This window comes from Salmo salar, chromosome 17 (genome assembly GCF_965601325.2).
Source record: "Salmo salar chromosome 17, fSalSal1, whole genome shotgun sequence".
Lineage (NCBI taxonomy): Eukaryota > Metazoa > Chordata > Actinopteri > Salmoniformes > Salmonidae > Salmo > Salmo salar.
In genome coordinates this window covers 53,046,166-53,067,585 of record NC_138307.1, presented here as the reverse complement: position 1 = coordinate 53,067,585, position 21,420 = coordinate 53,046,166, and the positions used below count along the sequence as shown (strand labels likewise).

The 21,420-nt window shown below is 44.0% G+C and overlaps 1 protein-coding gene and 1 non-coding gene across 3 annotated transcripts; both read left to right on the top strand.

The window, feature by feature from the left end:
* LOC106576122 (zinc finger protein AEBP2) lies at nucleotides 1-19,582 on the top strand. 2 transcript variants are annotated; one of them, XM_014153020.3, is made up of 8 exons: nucleotides 1-633; nucleotides 3,385-3,601; nucleotides 4,117-4,224; nucleotides 7,460-7,646; nucleotides 8,159-8,283; nucleotides 14,024-14,091; nucleotides 15,999-16,112; nucleotides 17,779-19,582. In XM_014153020.3, the coding sequence occupies exons 1-8, from the start codon at nucleotides 125-127 to the stop codon at nucleotides 17,789-17,791; spliced, it is 1,341 nt and encodes a 446-aa protein (XP_014008495.1). In that variant the 5' UTR covers nucleotides 1-124; the 3' UTR covers nucleotides 17,792-19,582. The 2 variants fall into 2 exon arrangements, with proteins under 2 accessions (XP_014008495.1, XP_014008494.1); XM_014153019.3 differs by having other exon boundaries at nucleotides 8,141-8,283.
* Nucleotides 19,583-19,705: 123 nt separating this feature from the next.
* LOC123728342 (small Cajal body-specific RNA 14) lies at nucleotides 19,706-19,836 on the top strand. Its single transcript, XR_006760228.2, has one exon.
* Nucleotides 19,837-21,420: the final 1,584 nt, after the last annotated feature.

Below are 21,420 nucleotides of genomic sequence, written 5' to 3'. Positions count from 1 at the left end.
TGCCTCCTCCCCTCGCGTCCCGGTTGAACGCTCATGGCGAAGCGGCGCATGCGATTGGGAGAAAGAAGCAACTTTGTGGGGGTAGTAGCTTACAACACAAAATAGCTTACTAAGAGCTGTGAACATGGCTGCAGTTACAACCAACGATACCGAACAAGACTCCACACCGGCAAACGAGCTCAATGGAACATTGGACAAGGGAGAGAACGGGAATAATAAGCAGGGCCCTATAGACTCGAAACAGGAACCGGGTGACAACGAGGACGGAACAGAAATGGACGTGAGCAACGGAGACAGCGAAGAGGAGAAGCCTTCAGTCGCACCAGAAGTCGCCAAAGAATCGGGTTTACCCACGGAAAACGGCAACAAAGAAGACGAACCGGCCTGTGAACTGTCTGAACCGGTTAAAAGTCCCGTGGAGGGAATCCCTGCGAGCAGCACCGAAACCGAGGAGAGCACCGTGGAGCTGAATCAAGAACAAAGAGAGGAGAGTGTGTCCTCGCCTCCTAGCTCCGACAAGACCAAAAGCGAGGAATCCACGGAGAAAACCGACCACGGAATCAAAAGACGGGCCAGTGTCGAGATATCCTCATCGGATGGAGAACCTCTCAGTCGAATGGATTCGGAAGACAGGTCTGTGGATTACTAATACCCAGTCAAATGTTGAATACAAAGCAGCGCAACAATGTTGCCAGCCCACTCCAACAATTATTCCATCTTGATAAGATGTTCACGTTTGTGATCAAGCTACATTGTTACAAGTTGCACTCACTATCCTTGCAATTATGTAGCGTTGTGTGATATCTCCGTACTTTTGTCTTTTGCCAAACAACAGTTTAGCATAACAATCGGGTTTGTTTTGCTACAATGCATCAGCATCCAAATGCGCAACGATGCGTTATGGACAGTTGACAACAGACAACATTTGGGTACATGCATAGTTTTAACCGATAGTTGAATAGGCCTAGGTTTGCCTTTAGTTTTCAACGGAATGGTTCCACGCTGCACGTGCACCCGCATCTGGACATAATGTCCATGTATGGCCTACATTGCCACTTGGCCACCACGATGCTCATTGTGTAATAACGTCGCTACTACGAAACCACGTTTTAAAAAGAGACACACCAGCAATATGAACATTTCAGACTTGATTTTATCATATGAACCAATTCAGTGAGTTAAGTAAGATCGTCCAAGTTGGCATGCATCCTTGAAAACCGTTTGGTGAAAGTCCCATGAGTAATTTCACAAGTGGAGCACTGAGACAGAGAAAACAATAATCACACACTAACAAGCCAACCAAGCTTTCATGTGAAGGGTGGTGTTTCGCCACAGAGCTACTTCTAACATATCTACACACACACTTACAGACAGGTCAGTGTGGTCAACACAACTCTTCATCACCTTCTAGTTGGTTTGGCCTTGTGGCTGTAGGTACAGGATGTCTGTGTTCAGATGAGTCCTACACACACACACAGGTTCTCACCCACATGCACATGAGGGAATCACGCACACAAGTCTTTCTGAGATATTTAGATGTGTACCCAGAATTCCCCATGCCATTATGTGAAATGGCCAAGATGGAACTTCCACTGGATCATAAACTAGTGCAGAACGAGAGAGTGAATCAGATCAAAGGTGTTAGAAATGAGTAATGATGTATGCAACTCGCTGCTCAACTCTCTTACAATGCAACTTAAAATCATTTACTCAGGGTTGCCGCGGCCCCGCCGAAGCGGTGAGTTCGCCGATCTGATTCTCCTAACACTATCCAGAGTTCCGGTTACATGTGTGTGTGTTTTTGAACCTGACTCTTTATGTGCATGTAACAATAGAAGTCAACACACAGACACATATGCAAAAGCCTGTATGCAAAAGTCCAGTGTAGATTTAGGGTCCTATCAGCCATATACTAATACATATTTTCCCCTGTACACGATGTCTGAATATCACTAGACTAGCCAACAGAAAATAACGATATACACATACTTTTCTTATTCAAATGGAAGCAGAGAACTCAACCATTTCACACACCCCGATATCCACCCTTTTCCTTTTGCTGCTAGAATAGTGGAATAATTCCCCTTTCTGGATCCCAGTAGATTCTGTCTGTAGCCATGCGACGACCTGTAGCGGATAGCCAACAAAATAAACCCAGTTAGCACAAAGGCTGAAGACCCTGTATTACAACAGGGCTATAGGAGCTGAAGTGTAGTATCTGAAGGAGAGAGGATCCCCCCTTCTTTCTGCCCCCTTTCCCCCCTCGGCCCTCTCCCATCCTGGCACGTTGCTTTGTCTAGCCGGGGCAGAAAGGAGGGAGTGAATGGAGGAGAGAGCTCTGCTGTTTGGGCAGCTGCATGGTCTCAATGTAACTTTTGTTCCCCTGCTGGCACTGAGGACCTCAGGAACAGAGCAGGGGAGCAGCTGGAGGCAGGCAGCCATACGAGGTGTGTGTGTGTCACTTTCTCTTCATTCAGTCCAACATGGTAGCATTACTGAGTCACTAGAGCACTCTGAGAAGCTTTGTGTGTGAGGACGAAGGGAGAAACGTCTATAGTGGCATGAGATTAAAATCCGCCATGACACCCTCACATCCCTCCTTGTAGACCAGGCATACTAAACCTCATATGCCCCAGAGAAGTGGCACCGTCTGTAGAAGAGCAGTGTCGGCACATGCTAAAAATGCAGTAAATCACCAAGATTTAGTGACTGAGGCTGTCCAAACCTATGACTAGAACCGACCGCAAGGCGCTACAGAGGGTAGTGCGTACGGCCCAGTACATCACTGGGGCCAAGCTTCCTGCCATCCAGGACCTCTATACCAGGCGGTGTCAGAGGAAGGCCCTAAAAATTGCCAAAGACTTCAGCCACCCTAGTCAGACTGTTCTTTCTGCTACCACACAGCAAGAGGTACCAGACCGCCAAGTCTAGGTCCAAAATGCTTCTTAACAGCGTCTACCCTCCCAAGCCATAAGACCCCTGAACAGCTAATCAAATGGCTGTATTGACCCCCTCCCCCTTTTTTACGCTGCTGCTACTCACTGTTTATCTATGTCACTTTACCCCTACCTACGTGTACATATTACCTCAATTGCCTCGACTAACTTGTACTCCTGCACATTGACTTGGTGCCGGTAGCCTCAATATTGTTATTTTGTTACTCTTGTTTTTTTTTACTCTAGTTTATTTAGTAAATATTTTCTTAACTCTATTTTCATAACTGCATTGTTGGTTAAGGGCTTGTAAGTAAGTATTTCAAGGTAAGGTCTACACCTGTTGCATTCGGTGCATGTGACTAATAACATTTGATTTATGTAGTACAACAGATCTCTGTGCTGACCCCATCTCCCTCCCTCCCTCCCTACCTCCCTCCCTCCCTCCCAGTATCAGCAGTACTCTGATGGACATGGAGAGCACAGCGTCCAGCGGGCGCTCCACACCTGCCATGATGAACGGGCACGGCCCTGGCACTGCCACCCCGTCGGTGGGTAAGGGTGTGGCATACACCTGCTGCTGGGACCAGTGCCAGCTCCTCTTTACCACCAGCCCAGACCTGGCTGAGCACATCAGGGGCGTGCACGTGGACGGACAACGAGGAGGGGTATTTATTTATTTATTTTTCCTTCACTTCCTAAATCATCTTCTCTGTCCTCCTGCCTGCTCACCATCTTCTATCCCCTTCTTCCTTCACCTTCTAGTTTTATGCCTCCAACTCGTCTTCTCCACCACCACAACCCTGTCTTCAAAATATCAATCCCCCTCTTCTTCTCCATCTTGAAGATAATCCAAACATCCTGTGTTAAACTAACTCCAGATGAGAAGTACTGCTGTACAAAGACAGCTTGATGTTTTATCTCTCTTGGAACTTTAGGTTCAGAGAGGGGGCGGGGGTCAGTTTGTGGGGGATTGAGTTTCTAGGTGCTTAAGTTAGAAATGGTCCGTCATTGAATTTATATATGAAATGTCCATCTGCCAACTACTACAATTCTCTAGGATAGTAGGATTTCGTAGGACATTTTAGTTTCTCACATTGCATCTTGGGTAACTCATAAGAGCTAGGTTGTGAGTGACCTGTGAAGATACGTGTGTTTAACAGTGTTGCTGTCCTCTCGCCAGGTGTTTGTGTGCCTGTGGAAGGGCTGCAAGGTCTACAACACCCCGTCGACCAGTCAGAGCTGGCTCCAGAGACACATGGTCTCACACAGCGGAGACAAACCATTCAAGGTGAGGAAACGCCCTCCTTTCTTCCATTTTCCTGTTCGGTCTCTCGCTCTTTCACTCTCCCTTCACTGTCACACACACAACATCAAAGCACTGACTCTGCAAACCACATCCTCATGTCATATACAGTGCCTTCACAAAGTATTCATACCCCTTGGCTTATTCCACATTTTGTTGTGTTACAGCCTGAATTCAAAATGGATTCAAATGTTTTTTTTCCCTCACCCATCTACACACTACCCCATAATGACAAAGTGAAAACATATTTTTATTTATTTTTGCAAATGTATTGAAAATGAAATACAGAAATATCTAATTTACAGAGGTATTCACACCCCTGAGTTAATGCATGTTAGAATCACCTTTGGCAGCGATTACAACTGTGAGTCTTTCTGGGTAAGTCTCTAAGAGCTTTGCAAACCTGGATTGTACAATATTTGCACGTTATTTTTTTATTCCTCAAGGTCTGTCAAGTTGGTTGTTGCTCATTGCTAGACAGCCATTTTCAAGTCTCGCCATAGATTTTCAAGCCTATTTATGTCAACTGTAACTAGGCCACTCTGGAACATTATTCAATGTCGTCTTGGTAAGCAACTCCTGTGTATATTTGGCCTTGTGTTTTAGGTTACTGTCCTGCTGAAAGGTGAATTTGTCTCCCAGTGTTTGTTGGAAAGCAGACTGAACCAGGTTTTCCTCTATGATTTTTGCCTGTGCTTAGCTCTGTTCCGTTTATTTTTATCCTAAAGAAAAGTCCTAGTCGATGACAAGCATACCCATAACATGATGCAGCCACCACCATGCTTGAAAATGTGAAGTGGTACTCGGTAATGTGTTGTTGGATTTGCCCTAAACATAACGCTTTATATTCAAGACAAAGTTAATTTCTTTGCCACATTCTTTGCAGTTTTACTTTAGTGCCTTATTGCAAACAGGATGCATGTTTTGGAATATTCTGTATAGGCGTCCTTCATTTCAGTCTGTCAGTTAGGTTAGTATTGTGGAGCAACTACAATGTTGTTGATCAATCCTCAGTTTTCTCCTATCACAGCCATTAAACACTGTACCTGTTTTAAAGTCACCATTGGCCTCATGGTGAAATCCCTGAGCGGTTTCCTTCCTTTCCAGCAACTGAGTTAGGAAGACACCTGTATCTTTGTAGTGACTGGGTGTTAATAACTTCACAATGCTCAAATGGATATTAAATGTCTGCTTGTTTTATTTTTTTACCCGTCTACCAATAGGTGCCCTTCTTTGTGAGGCATTGGAAAACCTCCCTGGTCTTTGTGGTTGAATCTGTTTGAAATTCACGACTGAGGGACCTTACATATAATTGTATGGGTGGGGTACAGAGATGAGGTAGTTATTCAAAAATCATGTTAAACACTTAAGTACATGCAACTTATTATGTGACTTAAGCACATTTTTATTCCTGAACTGTTAGCCAGCTTAGTGGAGTCTGCCACTAGTACAGTCAGTGTAGTCAGCTCAGCTATCCCCATTGAGACCGTGTCTGTGCCTCGACCTAGGTTGGGCAAAATTAAACATGGCGGTGTTCGCCTTAGCAATCTCACTAGAATAAAGACCTCCTCCATTCCTGCCATTTATTGAAAGAGATTGTGATACCTCACATCTCAAAATAGGGCTACTTAATGTTAGATCCCTCACTTCAAAGGCAGTTATAGTCAATGAACTAATCAGTGATCATAATCTTGATGTGATTGGCCTGACTGAAACATGGCTTAAGCCTGATGAATTTACTGTGTTAAATGAGGCCTCACCTCCTGGTTACACTAGTGACCATATCCCCCGCGCATCCCGCAAAGGCGGAGGTGTTGCTAACATTTACAATAGGAAATTTCAATTTACAAAAAGAACAACAACGACGTTTTCGTCTTTTGAGCTTCTAGTCATGAAATCTATGCAGCCTACTCAATCACTTTTTATAGCTACTGTTTACAGGCCTCCTGGGCCATATACAGCGTTCCTAACTGAGTTCCCTGAATTCCTATCGGACCTTGTAGTCATCGCAGATAATATTCTAATTTCTGGTGACTTTAATATTCACATGGAAAAGTCCACAGACCCACTCCAAAAGGCTTTCGGAGCCATCATCGACTCTGGGTTTTGTCCAACATGTTTCTGGACCTACTCACTGCCACAGTCATACTCTGGACCTAGTTTTGTACCGTGGAATAAATGTTGTGAATCTTAATGTTTTTCCCCATAATCCTGGACTATCGGACTACCATTTTATTACGTTTGCAATCGCAACAAATAATCTGCTCAGATCCCAACCAAGAAGCATTAAAAGTCGTGCTATAAATTCTCAGACAACCCAAAGATTCCTTGATGCCCTTCCAGACTCCCTCTGCCTACCCAAGGACGTCAGAGGACAAAAATCAGTTAACCACCTAACTGAGGAACTCAATTTAACCTTGCGCAATACCCTAGATGCAGTTGCACCCCTAAAATCTAAAAACATTTGTCATAAGAAACTAGCTCCCTGGTATACAGAAAATACACGAGCTCTGAAGCAAGCTTCCAGAAAATTGGAACGGAAATGGCGCCACTCCAAACTGGAAGTCTTTTGGGGGTTTTAGGCTGGGTTTCTGTACAGCACTTTGAGATATCAGCTGATGTAAGAAGCGCTATGTAAATAAATTAGATTTTGATTTAGGTTTGCCATAACAAAGGGGTTGAATACTTATTGACGCAACACATTTCTGCTTTCATTTTTAATTAATTAGTGAACATTTGTAAAAACATAATTCCACTTGGACATTATGAGGTATTGTGTGTAGGCCAGTAACACCAAATCTCAATTGAAGCCATTTGAAAATCAGGCTGTAGCACATCAGATTGTGGCTAAAGTCGAGGGGTGTGAATACTTTCTGAAGGCCCCGTACCTACTGTATGTACATGTCATGTGCTATAGATTATTCTAGTCTTAGAATGATTCTAATGATCTCCAACACAATACACTTGTCACACACTATCCTGTGTAAAGCTAATGCATGATATTATATTGAATGGTTCCATTGAACTGTGCTTCTATACCCAGACCTACAGTTTCCTCTGTATTAAACCCTTTGAGCTATTATTGAAATAGAAATCACCTAGACTTCATCAAATAGAATGACCGATACTGTTATTCTATATGTAAGTGCTGTTGTATAAGCGATCTACTGTTAAATCTACTAGTCTGTGTTCTCACCGGTGTTGTCTCTATCTTTATCAGTGTGTGGTGGGGGGCTGCAATGCCACATTTGCCTCCCAGGGGGGGCTAGCGCGCCACGTACCCACCCACTTCAGCTCCCAGAACTCCAACAAGCTGGCCAATCAGGCCAAGATGAAGGAGGATTCACCTTCGAAGGCGGGGCTTAACAAGAGGCGGAAACTCAAGAACAAACGCAGGCGGTCGTTACGTACGTATCCGAGAAACACACACACACACACGCCCATATAAACACACGCAATACACACACAGCATATGTTTTATTATCCTTGTCGGGACCTAAAATTGATTTCCATTAAAAATCCTATTTTCCCTAATTGTTGCCCTAATTTTAACTGTAAACCTAAGCCTAAAATAGCCTTTGTCCTCTGGGTCTTTTGGGAATTTCTGGTACCCATAAGGATGGTAATACAAGCGCACATACAAGCGCCCACAAATCCAAGCATGTGTATTCACACACAGATATGCACGGGCACACACTCAATCATACAAACAATCAATAAACCGATCATGTACTCACTGATCCGGTCGCCTGGCATTCAAACCAAGCGTCTTAACCAATCGGGTGGTGGGAAACGTTTTGATGATGAATATCTACGAGGGTCAGATCCATCTGATTGGCTAATCCCCTCTGACCTCCCGACCTATGAACCTCAGTTTAACGCTCCCCCTCTCTCACCCCAGTGTGTTCTGTCCCTCCAGCACGACCTCACGACTTCTTTGATGCCCAGACCATGGATGCTATCAGACACCGGGCCATCTGCCTCAACCTGGCCACACATATAGAGAGCCTGGGCAACGGACACAGTGTGGTGTTTCACAGCATGGTTAGTACTAGTATACACACACACACACACACACACCATCACCGTCATCTTCCACAGCGTGGTCAGGGATCCAGCAGCAGCAGCAGACTATGCATGGTACTGCACACACACACTGTACTTCACTGTTCAGACAGCAGACGGCACGACAGACCTACAGTATTACGGTCTCAGCTGTACAGAGGAGTTTGGTAGTATTTTGGGAGTCATGCCGAGACCACGCTGTCTTTCGCAGATGAGGCCTGCATGAGCACATCAGTACACAGCCATTACACTATTATACAGATCTTTCTATACACACATCAATTACACTATGTGAAAAGTAAACACAATCATATGAAACAAACACATTCTTCAGTGAAAAGGCCCTCTAACATCTGCCTGAATTGCTCTAGAAGCACCAACTCGTAACTTTAAGGACTTTTGGAGAAAAACTCAAATCAGATTTCCCTAATTCGGTGGAGATTGAAGGGCTCTCCAGGGTTACCCATCCCTGAGTCCGGGTCTGGTAACTTGTACGTCTGAAGTTTAACAATGAGGTAAGGTATGATGGCAGTTTATAGACAAAAAAGAGCGCAATGCCTCGATCTACGAGACTTCACGGAGGGCCAGCCTACTTTCTGATACAAAATACAATGATGTGTACGGAACCTATCGCCCGTAATAATGCACTGTGATAAACTGTGCCCAACGGCTTCAGTACAGTGGCAGCTGCATTCATATAGACATATCGCCATAGTCAATAACCGGAATGAATGTTGACTGGAGGATTTGTTTTCTGCTATTTAACGAAAGTCAGGATTTGTCCATATATTGGAAGCCTATTTGAATAATTAAATTCTTAACTTATTCATCAACATGCTTTTTGTTCATCCAGATGCCCAGATATTCATAAGAGGGGACACGATCAATGAGGGCACAATCCAAAGTACTAGGGGTGTAACTGTTCATCAAACCCACGGTTTGGTATGTTTTGGGGTCACGGTTCAGTTACGGTACAGCGGGAAAATGAAATTCCATTCACAATATTCCTGTCATTCTGTTGTGACAGGATTGTTATGTTGTTCCTCTCAAGTTTCCACTCTGATGCTGCATTTGTCACCTTCTGGGAGGTGGGAATTTACGAGTTGTGAAGTCATAAATACCAGTTGGATGCATTCATGTGATTTGAACTCATTGAGAAATGCCAGTAGCTAATTGCCAACAAGCTGCGTCAATCATAAACTAAAAGTACAGCTATCATGCTTGTAAACATTTTTATTTTTTTTACCCACAATAGATTGCTTTTTTATTAATGTTTTGTTGCATTTAACTGTCAAATGCTGTTCAAGGCCATTTCCTTAGTAGGCGACACCCGAGGCAATCATGTGGGAGAAGTGTGTGTGCTTCAGATCATTGACAAGTTTCCCACAAGTAATTACCAGTTGGAGGGCCATTCAAGTGGGTTTTCCCCAGTTCTATGTGGTAAATTCCCACTTGGTTACGAACACACCATGACACCGTCTCCTTCAGTGCCAGATGCGCAGTTGTGACGCTCATGAAGGGGCATGTCTGTAGCACAGTACATCTATTCCAGGGTAATGTGATGTCTGTCACTGATAAGTAAGCGCAACACAGGGTGCGTTGGCCAATTCATTCTGAACTTCATCTTTGGCTTGCTTATATAGAGCAGGGACAACCTGTTTGCTTAAATTGGTGCAGGAGGAAGTTCGTAACGAGTCTAAAGCTCTTTCACAAGTCGCTAAAACCCCCTATTCTCAATCACCGTGAATGGGTGTATGTTCGTGGTTTAAAAAGCAAAGATTGTAAAAAATATAAACACAGCCTACTTATCGCTCTTGTAATGAATGTATTTGCCCCGGTCAGAGTCAGCTGCCAAGGAATGCTTGAATGCTGAGGTGAGACGATGTGGTGTTTCTTTGCGTTTCCGTCTTGCTCCGGTGTACTCGGGTGATGTCAGAGTAAATGTGTCAACAAATTTGAGTTGTTGGCAGCTGCATAGGCTATTCTTGTTGAGCGTGGCGACATACTGTTAACGTTTTATCCGCAATGTTCTGCCCTTACCAGTTGTAATCTGCTGGGAAGCCTAAATGTTCCCAAACTGGACATTTAAACGATTGTTGATGATCCTCCAATTCTGGTTTATCGACCTCCCCAGAACTAGTCCTTGGCTGCGCCTCACAAAATGTGAAATGCGCCAGTTAAGGTCATTTTGATTCTGATGTCTGCCTAGGCGCTAGTTTTAACGGAATAGCCTTAAATGTTTGTTTTAGTTCAGATTTACGGCATAGGCCTACTACGCAGCGTATGCATAGCCTAAAGACGTAGTATTTTTTATTTTGTAATATTTGTTTTTATGTATTCATTCGGGTTCAGTGCGACCGAATCGAGGTCCCTGAGCCGAACGTTTCGGTACGAATACGTGTACCATTACACCCCTACGAAGTACTTATGCATAAATCATCAGATTTTTATGTGATTTGAAAAATAACATGTTCTTGGTTTTACCTGCATTAAGTACCAATGTCAGTTCAGCAAAGACCTTCTTGGAGGGCAATAGCGACAGATTGTCACCTGCATACAGGTGAATGTTTTTATAATTTTTTACAGATAAACCAATATTGTTCATGTGAAAATAACCGGACCAAGAATTGATCCCTGTAGGACACCCTTTATGTCAAGAAAACCTGATTTAACACCATCAGTAAATACACACTGTGTTCTGTCCTTTTTTTTAAAGCAGAAATCTGTAACTTTTTGGGTGACCCAACCAAATTCACATAGAATTGTGAGTTATAGAGCTCTCATTCTCATTGAAAGCAAGTCAACGATACGGTAGATCTGTTCTATGTGCTTTATTTCTATGCTTTCCGCTCTTAAGTTAAATTTTTTGCGTCTTTCTTTAGGTTTTGTACAACTGATTCAAACAACTGAAAATACAATGTTTTTGGTTATGGAAAATCTATTTCAGTGGTTTAGATGGTACAATAATTCTCTACACTTTGGTTTCATGCCCCTTTAATTAAACTGCTATTAAAGGAACTGAAATTAGACAAACTTAGAATTTTAGCAACCAGGAAATGGCGGAGTGGTTTCTGCATGGTGCATCTTTACATCATTTTCAAACCAGCTAAACGCAGCCTGGTCCAGGCCAATTGATGAAAACCTCTGGATAAGTAATGGGTGAAACACTGTCGAAGATTTTAGAAAGGTCAACAAAAATGGCCAGTCAGTGTTACTTCTTATCCAAACAATTTAAGAACATAATTTAAAACCAAAGAAGTAGCAGAGATGGTGCTATAACCTGGTCTGAAACCTGACTGGTTTGCATTTAAGTGATAATGCCAGAGAAGCCGGTGTTTGGAGGATATATTGGCACGGGTGTTAGGACCGAGACCTAATCGAGGGACGGCAAACCGCGCAAATATATCCTCCAAACACCAGCTTCTCTGGCATTATCACTTTTATACAACGGGTTACCAACATATTCAAATGATTGACATATTTTCACGAGTGTTATTTTGATACATTTATTCATACTATTTCATCCTTCCATGAGATATAGTCCCGACACTAATACTAGTAAAGATATAGTCCCGACACTAATACTAGTAAATATATAGTCCCGACACTAATACTAGTAAATATATAGTCCCGACACTAATACTAGTAAAGATATAGTCCCGACACTAATACTAGTAAAGATATAGTCCCGACACTAATACTAGTAAATATATAGTCCCGACACTAATACTAGTAAAGGCCCAGTGTGCTACTTTTGTGTATTATTATTATAATTTTTATTTTTTTAACTCAGCACCCCTACTTCCGCCTGGGCTGATTGGACAGTGGATTGCACAGTGAAATGGAACAGAGAAAATAAGCAGTTCAACATCATCGCTTTAACCCGTGGTAACTTGTGGAACAGACACCGTTAGACCCACCCGTTGTGTAATTACAATACATTTCGTAGTTAAAAAGGATCTGAGTATTTACCAAGGGTTCTATCATTTTTGCTAGGCAAGAATTTGGACATGGGGCTCTAATTACTTAGGTGACCCGTCACCAACTTTTGAAGGGGGGAGTATGTGGGTCACTTTCCAGACCCTGGGGATGGCACCAAAAATACTTCAGGTAAACATGTGTTAAAGATTCTGCAATCAGAGGAGCAGAAAACTGCAGCAAGAATGGATCTTTTGGATCAAGCAATCTTGCGCAAGGCGTCTAGCACATCACAAGTAGAAAGTTGTTGAAATGAAAACAAAGATTTGCAAAAAGTTGACAGAACTTCCATTGAGCCAGCTAAAGGCTGGGAGAGGGGGAGGCAGTCGACTGGCTGACCAGGGTCAATTAAACCTCCATTTATTTCAAATGAAAAGCCTGCTGAGATTAAATGCAGATTTTTTTTTAAAAGCATCACAATCTAATTTTTGTCTGAACACAAGTTGTTTTCCAAAATTGACGGATCACCAGCAGAGTCTGGTTTAAACTTACATGGAGTTAATGTGTGCAGTGTTGAGGCCTGCTGAAAATGAAGGGCCCAGCCAGAGAATAACACTGACTCCCGTGCCCCTTTTAATTAAACTGCTAATAAAGGGAACTGCCAGCAACCCTCCCACCAAACAAACACACACACACTGCTCTGACGTGCATGCCTGAGTCCAGACCCAGCCAGCCCTGTTGTTGGAGCCGCTTAAAAACCAGACCTCTTCACCTTCTCCCAGTCTCTGTCCTCCCTCACTCCTCCATCTCTCCCCTACACATGCAGTTGGAGTGCTTCTACCAGTATTATTACAGAGAGAGAAATCAAGAGAAAAAGACAGAATAGGAACCCAGCAGTTGCGCGACGACTCCGACTGAATTATTCCGCTGCTCTGTTCACTTCGTACTTCAGTCTGAGACTGCCATCATTGAAGTCATTTGTGGGGATGGCAAAATGATGGGGGTTGTACAAATCAAAGTCATCAGCGATTGGATCGTCTCTAATCAAAGCAAATGGCATTTCCAAAACACCGCTTTACCCACGTTATGTTCTGGCTCTGGCCCGACCCATCAGTTTCTGGGACCAATCAGAACGGTTAGAATGCGTTTGCGTTCTAGACATCGTCGGGGAGGTACTCGGATCCAGACTCGTTGCGGAGAAGAAATGAACGTCCGTGGGTGTGGCGTCGCATTTGGCTGAAGCAAGGACTTTGGGTAGCCAGGCAAACCCAGCAGGCCCTTCTCTAAGCCAAAGCAATAAGCAAATAAAACCATGGGAGAGAGTCTAGTGTGATGTCTTTTCACGCTGTGACTTACGTTTGTGTGTGTGTGTGTGTGTGTGTAAGCACACATCCATCTGTGTGTTTCTAAAGATAAAGAGCATTCCTAGTCTTCACCTTGGTCCAGGGTCACACACACTCACTCACTGTGGAATGCACTAACGTCAGTCTGGGAGCTGTATTGTTCCTACCACACACAGGGTGTGTGTATATGTTTAGTGGCTGGACTGGCGTCTTCAGGCCAGTGAAGTAACAGTGTTCGTCTACGGAGTGGGAGGGAGGACAGATTTGAGTCTGGCTCAATTTGACTGGAGCCAGGTGTCTGATTCCTTTACTGACTTGCCATCAGCATCAGGCCTTTGGTTAGGGATGGTGGGTGTGTCTCTCCAACTATCTCTCCAGTATGACCTCAACAACAATGTGTTGTTTTCCCAATGTCTCTGTTACTGGGTGGCGTCTTACCTCTCTTCTTCTGTCTCTAGGTAATAGCGAGGAGGAAGGAAGATTCTGGGAAGGTTAAAGTCCTCCTCCACTGGACTCCCGAGGACATGTGAGTTGCCCTCTTCCTCTCCTCCCCGCATCCTGCTCTTCATCTCTCTCCTGTTGGCAGACACAAGGCCACAGTCCTCTTCTCTCCCCTCGCTCCCTTTTCTCTCCTGTACTACTGGCAAGCAGAGGTTTATCCTCCCCCTCCTCTCTTCCTGTCCTTCTCCTCCCCTGCTCTGTAAATGTCAGCAGGAGTTTAGTGGTGGTTAGTCAATTTGTCCTGTGGCTGTGGGCAGGAGGCTGGCAATCACATGTGACCCTACCACTGCACCACACACACACACACACACACACACACACACAGGAGGATACCCAGGTTAGCGTCTCCTCCATCCAGAAGGGTCAGTGATCTGGATGACTTCACTCGTCTCGTGGGAGCTCCCCTGTGATCTCTATCCATCCTTTCATCCCTCTCTAACTCTTTCTCTTTTCCTTTGGTGTAGTCTCATAGGTAAATTTTTGATCAGTGGCCCAGTTGAGGAGAGAATTAATGACCAAGAGCTCCCTTGACTATCATAACAGCTATCATAACCAGCTGTGTGCATTTCAGACTGGAATATTGTAAGTTAGCTATGTAGTTGTCGTACTATATTATCAGGAAAATGATTGAAGGGAAGGAGACAAGGGAGAGAAAGCCACTTCACACTATTGAGATGCAGCCCTGTGTAGCCCTACTCCTCCTCAGGCCATTAGTCTCTCAGCCAGAGGAGAGAAGGAGAGGAAGTCACTTCAGACTGAGACAAAGCCCTGTGCAGCCCTCCTTACTAGCCATTAGTCTCTCAGCTGGAGGAACTGGCTGTCAGCTCAGCTCTGCTCTGTCTAAAACCCCTCTCCCAGAGAGCTCATCTCCGATAGAAACAACTTTCTGGGTCAGGAAACGGGCTATAAGCCAAAACGATGCTCGCTTTCATGGTACATGTCCAAAATAAACCTCTCTCTTTGGAATTTTTGTTGTTTTGGGGTTTGGATGAAGAAGGGAGGAGGAGCAAGAGACGTATTGCGGCACTCGTTTCAGAAGCTGTGAGAGTGTTTTGGTTAAGAGTTGGATATGTCTCTCTAAGGACCATGTTGCTGTAAAATCAACCATCACCCACACTACCATGGAGAATGTGTACCAGATGTTATTGTAGTCACTTGTAGCACTCGGCTACAGAGCTGCAGCAGCACCCTATGTGTACAGTGAGCATTGTATTTGCTGTGATTTAAACCGTAACAGGAGACAGCTGAGGCCTTCCTCTCTGTCTCCTAGCATCTTATTGGGTGCTTTTCTGCAGTTTTTGTTTTGGCTCTGTCCACTTGGGTTCATCCCTCTGCAAGGGTAAGGTCCCCTCTCGCCTCTCCATTTCTTTATTACCTCTCTCTTCTCCTTTCATCCACTATCCACTTTCTTCCTTTCCTTCTCCTTTCCTCCCCCTAGGGCTTTCATCTGCCCCTCTCTGAATCTATGATCTATAGCCAAGCAGTCTGCTAATGATGAACCAGGCACCGCTTATTCACATCTCCCCCACATCCTCTCTCTCTCTCTGTTTGTTCATTGGGATGCTTTCCTGGTGACGCACACAGTGACGGCTGTAGCAGGAGTAGAGAGGAGCCCAGTACTGGCATTGATCCTCTCCCAATGTTTCCCACAGATAACACCTAAATGCGCTCTTTAGTTAGACAAGCAATTTAGGAAGCATGCATTTGTACCACTGCAATCTCCTCTTAACCCATTTCTGTTAGATGCCAGTCAGACACCAGCTCAGAGAGGCCACGGTGCCAATTACAAGATTTGTACTGTCTGTCACCTCTTCTCCCTCACTCTCTCCTCCTCCTTCTCTCCTCCTTCTTCCCTTGTGCTCTCACATTCTCTCTCTCTCTCTCCTCCTTCCCTCTCTTGCTTTCTCTCAATCTCTCTATCCCTCTCTCCAGACTACCTGATGTGTGGGTGAATGAGAGTGACCGGCCGCAGCAGAAGACCAAGGTGGTCCACCTCTCACAGCTGCCCCAGGAGACACACGTCCTGCTGGACCCCAACATATACAGGTGTGTGTGTGTGTGTGTGTGTGTGTGTGTGTGTGTGTGTGTGTGTGTGTGTGTGTGTGTGGTGTGTGCGTGCGTGCATGCACTGGGGGGGTGGGTTGCCAAATCTTGAGGCAGAGACCATTAGGACTAATCATTAACTCTCTAAATAGTGTGCGTGCCTGTGGATGTGCACATAACTCATACTTTGGTTGACTCACAACAACAACAATGTGAGCGTAGCTACCACAGCCGGTGTGTTTTCCTAGACTCAGTACTGGCCCCAGTGATCCCTGAGGGCCAGTGCTACTCTGTGTTTACCCGGCTAATTAATGATGGTTACAGTCTTCCTGTAATGGATGGCCATGCAGCACAGAGCTAAATATGAACACCCAATGGCTGTGGAGAGACGTGATCCTGAACCCCACGTCGGCCTTGCATGTGAATGCCGGCTGCTTTGAGTTTGTTGTAGCTAGTCTTTCCTCTCTTTTTATTCTTACAAGCAGTGATGTAAATGCTTTATAGGCAAAGTGAAGAAGGTATGGTTCCCTGAAGAACCCCCTCCCCTCCCTTCAGTGGTGTAAAGTAATTTAAGTTTTTTTACTTAAGCTGTTTTTTGGACTATCTGTACTTTACTATTTATATTTTTGACTACTTTTACTTCACTACATTCCTAAAGAAAATAATGTACTTTTTACTCAATACATTTTCCATGACACCCAAAAGAACTTTTAAACTTTTTTATGCATAACAGGAAAGGAAAAAGGTCTAATTCACACACTTAACGAGAACATCCAGGTCATCCCTACTACCTCTGAAATACAAATGCTTCATTTGTAAAGTGTGCCCCTGACCATTCCTAAATTAAAAACAACTAGAAAATCGTGCCGTCTGGTTTGTCTAATTTGAGGAATTACAAATGATTTATACCTTTTACTTTTGATACTTAAATAATCTTAACAATTACATTTGATGCTTAAGTTCATTTAAAACCAAATACCTTTACTCAAGTAGTATTTTCCTGGGTGACCCCTAACCTAACCCCTGAAGCACTCACTGGCTCCTTGGCCTGTTGTTTTCAAACACGCATTCCTCCACTCTCCTCCTCCCCTCTGTCTCGTATGGGATGTTGAGAGGAGGAATCCTGACGTGCCTCACATTCAGTAAGGTCAGGTTATGGTGTGTTGTCATTATGATTTGTGTGTCAGGAGTAATCTGAGAAGTACAGCGTTCGACATTCAGGAATGACGTGACTGCTATTTATTTCCCCACCAGGTGGCGCCAGTCACTGTTGTCAGCCAGTAGAAAATCCTAGCTGTAGATGAAGCATTCCATCCCTTTCTTGACCAACCTCCCTCCCTCAATGCCATCTTGCATCTTGAGTGTCATCCCCTGCTGTTGACCCTTCTGGCCACTATAATGCAACCCCCACCATCACTCCCCTGATAGATATTTTTCTTCACAAAAGTCGTTCCCTGGGCCTTTATTACTCCTGTATGAAAATGTAATAGTCGGTATCCTCTCATAGTTCTGTAAAACCCTCGGTGGAATGTATAACATTCTGAACATGTAGAGGAATGCTTACAGTACATGAATGACTGTGGGTGGAGGTGGACCGTGTTAAGAGTCATGACATGCATACACAAGATGCATAACTGGAAATGAATGTAAAGTGCCGCTGTCGTTACAGGATGTTCTTCTAGAGACTAAGAAGGACCAATCAAAAGGGACTCAGAAGGAGCCTGACGATGTCACCTCGCACAGGAAGTCCCTATGTCATATCCTGTCTGGACAGGAGTGGAGAAGACCAGAGATTTCAATACCTCTTTTATTCTCCCCTTTTTTCTTTCACTTTCTGCTCTTTTCACTTTCTGTTCAATGTCAAATTCCTCCAAATGATGAAGTGAATTTAGTATTTCTTTTCAATGGTTTCTGAAAATACACTATATATACACAGTAGTATGCAGACATCTCTTCAAATTAGTGAATTTGGCTATTTCAGCCAGACCCGTTGCTGACAGGTGTATTAAATTGAGCACACAGCCATGCGATCTCCGTAGACAAACATTGGCAGGAGAATGAAGTGGGTTTCCATGGCCGAGCAGCCACACACAAGCCTAAGATCACCATGCACAATGCCAAGCGTCAGCTGGAGTGGTGTAAAGCTTGCCGCCATTGTACTCTGGAGCAGTGGAAACGCATTCTCTGGAGTGATGAATCACGCTTTACCATCTGGCAGTCCGACGGACGAATATGGGTTTGGCGAATGCCAGGAGAACTCTACCTGCCCGAATGAGGTGCGCCAACTGTAAAGTTTGGCGGAGGAGGAATAATGGTTCGGGCTAGGCCTCTTAGTTCCTGTGAAGGGAAATCTTAACGCTACAGCATATAATGACATTCCAGACGATACTGTGCTTCCAACTTTGTGTCAGGCCCTTTCCTGTTTCAGCATGACAATGCCCCCCTGCACAAAGCGAGGTCCATACAGAAATGGTTTGTCAAGATCAGTGTGGAAGAACTTGACTGGCCTGCACAGAGCCCTGACCTCCACTCCATCGAACCTTTGGGATGAATTGGAACGCAGACTGCGAGCCAAGCCTAATCGCCCCACATCAGTGCCCGACCTCACTAATGCTCTTGTGGCTGAATGGAAACAAGTCCCTGCAGCAATGTTCCAACATCTAGTGGAAAACCTTCCCAGAAGAGTGGAGGCTGTTATAGCAGCAAAGGGGGGACCAACTCCATATTAATGCCCATGATTTTGGAATGAGATGTTCGACGAGCAGGTGTCCACATACCTTTGGTCATGTAGTGTAGGCCAAATGTATTATATACTAGGTGCTAAACATTTGAGCCATTTTAAAAAAAAAAATGTTTTTAGTTAATACAACTAGACTACGAGCTTAACAGCACAGTTACTTGATGTTGTAGAGACCTAGTTGCATTTTGTAGAGAAACGTGTCTTTGTAAATACTCCTGGAGATTGGTAATATATTTTTATACCTGGAAATTGTACTGTAGATGTTTTATTATTTCTGCTCCATTTTAAAATTTTATTTTCTTTTTTCTTTTTTTTAAACTAATAATTGTACATAATGCAATAGGAAAATTAGTTATTTCTTTAAAGGCTGTTAAGTACACCCTGTTTCTGTCTGACACTAGCTAGGTGAGTTTTACTGTCGCAGCTTCTGATAGTTAAGACGATCAGGAAGTTGTAAGGCCTGTGTGTGTGTGTTTCTGTATGTTATCTTTGTGCTGCTGGCAATAGGCAAGTAATAACAGTATTATTAATCCCTCTCTCTCCAGTCTTCTGTCAGTCTGGCTAACAAACCTCAAACCCTTAGAGTCCGCAGGGATTGGAGATGATCGTGTTGAACTATACAGAAGGACTGTTCTTCACGGTCTGTCTGAATAACTATCTGAGTGAGTGTGTGTGTAGAGGTCCATTATAACATGGCATCACAGGTTTTTTTGGAATAAAATGTTGAATTAAACCTGTCATCTCTTATAATTGCCTCTGACATTAGGCAGTGGCTTGGTGGACCAGTTGTTAAGACACTGCACTATATACAAAAGGGTTGTTGGTTTGAATCCGGCATGGGTGGGATGTCTATAGAGATTCTGGTTCTGTTAACATTGCAGTACTGAGCAGTGTACTGTTGACCATGACACCACAGATAGTGATACTGGTGCTCACCGACAGGACCTAGCAAGTTATTGGACTCCCTGTGCGATGGTTCCATACACATCTGTACTTTTCTGTGACTTGGTTGGTAGAGCATGGTTCGCTGTCTCTCTGGCCTAGTTTGTGAGTGCTGTTCTGGGGTTGTTCTTTAGCTGTGTTCAGGCTGTGTACCAGGCCAGTGTGTGTTGATCCAGAGCAAGGCTGTTATGGTGTTTGGGAGGCTGTGTAACAGGCTTGTTTGGGAGGAATGCAGGGGCAGCAGGCAGCGGTAGGGGCATCTGGGACTGATTTGCTGAGCAGATTTGTGAGCATGCTGCGGACGGACCTACGACCCACCCAATAAGTCATCCTTCAGCATCGTGTGTGTGTGTGTGTGTGTACACAGTGCTGTCAAAACATGTTTTGTTGAATGCATTTCATTTGGACAGGGATGTATGTCCAACTCGCATGACTGTCCATAATGAACTGACTGCATTGAAGTTGGATTAGAGAATGTTATTTACATCTAGGACAAGTGCAACTGATAATTAAAGTGATCAATGACCGCTGACATCACCTCTGGAATATTGAGGTATGGAACAACAAAACATTGATCAAAAACAATATTAGCAATATCAGTCCACTCTGAATCCTACAATAACATCATGAAGCCTCTAGGCTAGCGCTAATCTATCAATCATTTCTCACCAACTGACGAGATCTGACGTTAGGTTTGTTAGCGTTACAGGATCAATGTCGTCTGGTGGTCACTGAAATCCATAGATGTAGAAAACACATTTGAAAACGGGTTATGCTTCCGTCTTAGTGCCAGATTCCTACTGGGAATTTGTTGGATTAATCACTTCTTTATGAACCAGTATATTACTTGCTAGTTATCCAACAGCTTTGATTTGTCGGGTGCAAGTTGGGAAGGAAGAAAAAGGTGAATAAAAAAAAAAAGATCCCTAGCCATTCCAGATTTCTGGCTATGACTAGTATTGTCGAGATCAAGAATTTAGGTCTTATATCAAGAACAAAGGCAATAACGAAGAACCCTAAAATCACTTCTTGGGTCTTTTTCTCGGGCCTCCATTCCTAATGGTTTCAAAATATGAAGGCTGGCAGAAATCATTCAGGGTAGTTAGTCTGAAATCGTTTCTTCTCTCTCCCTAGAAAGATCCTAGTCATTTCATTATTCCGTAACTATGGCTGTGGTGATAAGGTCAGCTGTGGTTTGTAGTAGCCTGCAATTCTAGAATAGTTATTGGGGGGAAAAAGCAGGAGCCACAAAATCCAGAGTGGTTTCGGGTGAGGGACAGAAGTCACGGTAGAGTATCTAGGCTAACGCAGACGCCAGCACATTGTGACAGGCTGTAGCCTCTTGTAAGGCAAAGTGGGCCAAACACATGTGGCCCATTCTGTGTTGGGTGTCACTGTATTCATCGCCATGATTGTAATCAGACTAATTTCATCAACACTCATTGAAAATCTTTAACTGCTAATGCTATGTGTGTAGGATAAACCACTACTGAGAGAAGTCCTTTTTCTGTGATCTGCGTTTTGACCTCAGCTTGAGGGATTCTCCCATGGCGCTGTCATGCGTGTCACACATTGCGTGTTGTAAGGCCAGAAGCATGTATGGCAAGGCCTGTAACTTTTTTCTTCTCT